The sequence below is a fragment of the Electrona antarctica genome (assembly GCF_951216825.1).
Source record: "Electrona antarctica genome assembly, chromosome: 12".
NCBI lineage: Eukaryota > Metazoa > Chordata > Actinopteri > Myctophiformes > Myctophidae > Electrona > Electrona antarctica.
This window is the reverse complement of record NC_136793.1, coordinates 44596192-44602191: the sequence shown is the minus strand read 5'-3', so window position 1 is coordinate 44602191 and position 6000 is coordinate 44596192. Positions and strand designations below refer to the sequence as shown.

At 42.6% G+C, this 6000-nt stretch overlaps 1 protein-coding gene across 2 annotated transcripts in view; it reads right to left on the bottom strand.

The window, feature by feature from the left end:
* Positions 1-6000, bottom strand: part of pebp4 (phosphatidylethanolamine binding protein 4) — a 62874-nt gene continuing 56874 nt past the window's right edge. The window contains exon 7 of one of the 2 annotated variants that reach the window (XM_079516592.1): positions 1-810. In XM_079516592.1, coding sequence (XP_079372718.1) covers positions 719-810 — 92 coding nt within the window. In that variant the 3' untranslated portion in view covers positions 1-718. Of the gene's footprint in view, positions 811-2961; positions 3071-6000 lie in introns of those variants that run through there. The other variant, XM_079516593.1, reaches the window with a different exon arrangement.

The window sequence follows — 6000 nt, the reverse complement described above, 5'->3', positions numbered from 1 at the left end:
AGAGAAACTTTTATTTTAGACTTATCTCTTTCAGACAACACCCAAAATGGTCAGTGGAAAGATGATAAACAATTTGACAAAAAGTATGTTCCTTTTTACCAAAGACCAAAGCCCTATAGCCCCTCCCCCTTGTCCTGACACTCTAAAGTGTATTTTGGTTCAAGTTCCACTGTGGCTTCCGGCTGTGTTGCGGTCTCGGTTTCACCTCCCACTTCCTTTTTTTGGCCCTGACGTGTTTCCTCCCCTGAATTAGACTAAACTCTTTCCACGCTCAGTTGTGATATCAGGCTCTCTTCCCTCTCTTCATGACACTGGTCGGAAACTAATAAGAAAGCCCCAGTGAGTTCAAAATCAATTTCCCCAAACCCAGAGCCCAAGGTCAGGTGACAATGATAGACACAAAGCTACAACAAAACCTAGTTAGATGATGCAACAGAAACATAAGGAACTACAGTATCTATTCCATTCAAAGACTAAAAGAAACGTGTTGACCGATTAAGAAGCATTCAAGCTTCAATTTATTTCAGATCAAGTGCATATCATTATTTATCATATTAAATAATAACATTCCCATCATGTGTGATATCTACCATACTGCTTCCAAACATAAGCAAAACAGTTATGAATTGGCTTCTTTCACCTCTGTGAATTACTCGTGATGACGCGATGACTTGATGACGCGATGACTCGATGACGCAAACCACGATGAGAATCCTTGTCAGTCTTTGTGGTTCTGGGTGAGGAACTGCACGGCAGCCACTGGCACTCCCAGGTCAAACTTTTCAATGAAGGCTTGTGGGTCCCAATTACCTATAGCATAACATAATGTCACAGAGATATGTCCTTAAAAAAATTATTACATATTTCTTTATATTGTTTTATAATCATTGTTATTTTGTTTAGTCTTTTTGCCATGTGTCCCATCATCCCATGTTGTAAGAACTGGTTCTCAATTAATAAAAGAAAATACATAGTTACAGGAGAGGATTTCTTTTAAATCATTTGGTAACACTTTACCTAAAGGTTGGATCTATAATGTATTATAATGCGCTTATAAGGCATTATCTTATCATAGTTGTTATAAATATTTATAATCAGAAACAGTCTGCACTCACAAGAAGAACTTTACCGCAGCAGCAGTCTCTGCTCATTAGAACTACCTTAACGTTATAAAGTGTCTTTGTTATAAGTGTTATGAAGCATTATAAGTATACATTATAATGCATTATAGTCCTGACCTTTAAGTAAAGTGTTGCCTGGTAGTTGTAATTTGCTGTTCCACTAAGTTTATAATGCATTAAACCTTGTTATAAGTTTCTATGCATAATAATAAACATTTATGTTTAAGTGTTATAATGCCTTATCAGTGCATTATAAATGTGTGCATTATAGACCCGACCTTTTATAAAGGTTTGTTTTCAACTATCTCTACTAACACCGCTTTTGCATATAATTGAAAGGAATTAAGAAAACTAATTCTATTCATTTCCTTACAAATAAACGTCTTATTAGAAACAATCTAACCTGTCTTCCTAAACACGCTATCACATTCGACTGGATACATTTAGTACTATGTTGTGAGTGCAATTACTGAATGCTTCTCAAGTGCATTTCTAATGACCACTTGGTCTGTGTTTAAGGGGGTAGGAGGCCGAACAGAGCAGCACGCGGCTTGGGGATGTGAGTCACTGAGAACAGCACTGCTGAAAATAAAACATGTTGCTGTAAACGATGGAGCGATGGAGGTGGGAACGCAAGGACTTATTGGCAAGAAGATATGATATGTCGTTTTTTTCCCCCCCTCCCCTTTTAAACAAACACCAGACGGCCATCCGGCTGGTATGACAATATCACTTCATAGATTTTTGACAAGCACCCCGTTTCCCCACTCGCTTCAAGACAAATTCATAATCAGCATTCCAAGATAAAACATTGTGTGCTTTAAAACTGTGAACTTCAAGGAATCCTGGGGAGTGTGTGCGTGCGTGCAGTATGCGTGCACGCATACTGTAAATACAGTATTTGGCCATGCATAAGACAATATCCTACTCTCTATTGTACGGAAAGGTTACAGAATCACTGGATGATCTGGTATTTCCTTGTACAGAATAACTGCATTAACAGCTGCTCTAGGATAGTGTAGGAAATTAATCTTTTGAAATGAGAGCCAACTATTGAAAAGATCCAAATCTGCAGAGGGAACAGTTCCACAGTGAGGGGTCTAGCTCTGCTGTGACTGGATAGAAACATCACTCCTGTTGACCTCTCGGTGCAGCTGCTTTACAGGACTTCTCTGTGGCTGTTTTTGCCATCAGGGAGCCACAATTCCTACATCCTCCAGCAAGGAGTTCTGGGAGGAAAAAGATACTCTCCTGGTACCATACCCATCCAGCATTCTCACCTCCCGTTGCTAGACAACATTTTTCAAAAAGGCTCATATATGTTTGAGATTAAATACCTTATGAAGGGATTTGATTATTCAGGGGAGAGAGGGGGTTTCAGGAGACACACAATTCCTATTTTTTGTTTTCTCATTTTTTTGGTCCCTGCAGTCACATTCCTGATCACATTCCTGCTTAATCTCAGGAGACAGTCTGGAAAAAAACGTTATTTCTTGACACGTCAATTACTGCATTAGAGCTTGATTAAATAGGGTCCTAATTGACATGCAAACTACCTGAAGAGCAGAGGGTGCTGTATAAACTTATACCTGAACATTCCCATGCTGATTCCACCTTCGTCTTTAGCCTAAAAGAAACTGGCACTGTGTGCCGGAGTGGCCGCAAGGTCAAGCTGTGTTCTGAGCTCAGCTGTGGACATTGATGAATAATAGGTCGAAGTCGAGGAGTACCTGAATCTTTCCAATTGTTCTCACTGTGAATGAGGATAGCCTGCAGACAAGGCTGTGAAAATCAAGTGAGGGGCAATGGAGTTATGTGACCTGCCTTTATGATAGGCCATGGCCCCTCTGGCCTGTGCTCCGCGAAGATAATGTCCCACCTCTGCAGATCCCCACCCTCTCCTGGGTGACCAGAGCTGCATTCTAGTAAGAGCTTGGCCAGGCATCAGGCTAGGCCAGGGGACAGACAACTTAAAAAAATACAAGGAAATAGTTTGTGTGATGGATTTAACTTTCGTGGAGGTAGTCGGGACATTATTTGACATTGCTCATCTGGCTTTAAGGCTGTAGGATAAGCCAATGTTCAAGTTCAAGAACAATACATCAGGCACTGACATTCTTGTACTCCATCCATGCTCAAAAATGGAAAATATTGCCGTATAGTAACATCATTCATTTGGTGAAATACATCACTTAGATAATCTAAATGAAGCAGGGCTCATAAAGTATCCACATGAATAGACTTGTCTAAAGTTGTGTAACATTATCATTGACTGCAGGCCAAAATCAAGAAAATTGACAATAGCTGGTGTTGTCACCCAGGCAGGGCTGGTATTCTGCAAACGCCTAAGCTTACAAATAACCTTAAAATAGGTTGATGTCTGTTTTTAGCACGGAGAGACATGTTTCCACTTCTCCAATCTGCCTGCTCATGGAAAGGACAGATACCGTAGGACCTGGGGACGATGCTAAGGGCATTCCTCCCTCTCTTTTACTCCTCCGCCTGGATGCTGGAGGAAAAGTGAGGTTCCTGTGAGGTGGCACAGAACTGGCACTCTTGGCAGTGTGGGAGGTGCCCAAATGTAACCACTCCTGTGAATCCCCCAGACCTGGCTGTCCTCTGCATCACAATGAAGTCAGAACAGTACTTCAGAGTGAGAGCTTTCACATAGCCTGTTCATGTACTATTGATGATATCACTCTGTGGCCTGCCTGAGCTCACAGCCCACCACCTAATATCACTCTGTGGCCTGCCTGAGCTCACAGCCCACCACCTAATATCACTCTGTGGCCTGCCTGAGCTCACAGCCCACCACCTAATATCACTCTGTGGCCTGCCTGAGCTCACAGCCCACCACCTAATATCACTCTGTGGCCTGCCTGAGCTCACAGCCCACCACCTAATATCACTCTGTGGCCTGCCTGAGCTCACAGCCCACCACCTAATATCACTCTGTGGCCTGCCTGAGCTCACAGCCCACCACCTACACACCAGCCTATACATTGATGCCATGCATGGTAAAAGATCTCGCCATGCCTGGGGGACTCCATGTAAAAAGATTAATTAATATCTTTAAATGTAGAATTTGACATTGGTTATTTTCCTTCCAGCTTTAAACCACAACATATCTGCAGCTTAAGAATGTGGTTAGTTGTTATAACTGGCAAATACATATCTAACTAGGTATCATCAATGAAATCACATGCAGTTAAGGAGAACTGAAAACCACAACATGAAGGAAAAGGAAAGTCTGGGGATAAAACACCACACGGTAAAGTATGGTATGCTATTAAGACAGCTATACTGTAACAAAAGCTAACAAACCAGTTCAAGGGGGGTACCAAAGAAGGACAAATGGTGATTTTGTTTTCAGCAGTGAGAAGAAAAAGAGAAGAGAAAAGTACAGATAAATCATGTCAAAGATCTCCTTCATGGCAGCTACTGTAGTTCCTGATCTCCTTCATGGCAGCTACTGTAGTTCCTGTACTGTAGTTCCTTCATGGCAGCTACTGTAGTTCCTGATCTCCTTCATGGCAGCTACTGTAGTTCAGCTACTGTAGTTCCTGGCTGAAGCTCAGGCCTGTTGCAGCATCCAGGCTCCTGCCTCTCCTGACTTCCATGCAGCTCTGATTAATGGCAGAGGCAGTGGGTGGGTGGGAGACATGGATCTGCCCATTACCACAGTGCAACATTGCAAATGGCTTCAATTATTGTGGAGTGTGCTGAGCTGGCAATAGGAGTTGTAGGGAGCCTAGATGAGGAGCATGCAGCATCACCCAGTAGCTACAGTAGTCCAAGAGAGAGAGGGGGGGGGGGGGCAGAGAGAGGGGGGGGGGGGGGCAGACAGAGAGACAAGAGAGATAGAGAGAGGAGGGGAGTGGGAGCAATCCATTCATTCACACAACGTGATGGTCATGAATTTAGTGGTGGAAAGGAATGTGTGTGTGTGTGTGTGTGTGTGTGTGTGTGTGTGTGTGTGTGTGTGTGTGTGTGTGTGGACCTGGTCTCAGACAATATCAGAGGAGTACAGGACGGGGCGACGGTGGCTCAGGGGTATAGTGGCTGGATGGTAACCGCAAGGTTGCCAGTTCGAACCCGGGCTCCCCCAGAGTTAGTGTCGAAGTGTCCTTGAGCAAGACACTGAACCCCTAATTGCTCCCGATGTGCTGATTGGTGCCTTGCATGGTTTCCGCCGCCATCGGTGTATGAATGTGTGTGTGAATGGGTGAATGAAATGCACAATCTATGTAAAGCGCCTTGGATAAAGGCGCTATATAAATGCACCATTTACCATTTAGGATAGGACAAAAATAATGTATAAACACAGCACTGTAAAACTAGACTGGTTTGATCACAATGACACACATGTCAATTCACTACAAGATATTCCAAATACCCCAGATATTGTGTTCATTAATGAAATTAGATAAACTATCTTTGAAATAGGCTGCCCATTTGATTTGTATATGGACACTTGTTTTACATCCAAACTTATGAAATATCAGCCTTTGGTGGAACATATTATGGCCTTGGGATATAATTGTCAACTCATTGTCCTTGTATTTGGAAGTCTGGGCCATGTCCATAAACTTGTGCTCCCGGGGTCTGCAAAAGGATTGCAAAAGACAAATTCAAAAAAGTTGGCTAAATACTGTTCTGTCTCAGCTAGTATGGGTAGTCTGTCTATCTGGAGAAGGCGATGATTTATTTATCCTTAGGTGGCATAAAGGAAAAAAAGAATCCTGTCTAGTAGTGTCAAGTAGTAGTATGTCATCAATGTGCGTTTTTCCTCTGTGTGTTAAGCATGTGCAGCAGTTGTATTTGGTTGGATCATAATAATGTAACCTCTTCTGATCAGTGTTTGGATCTACTGTATTGC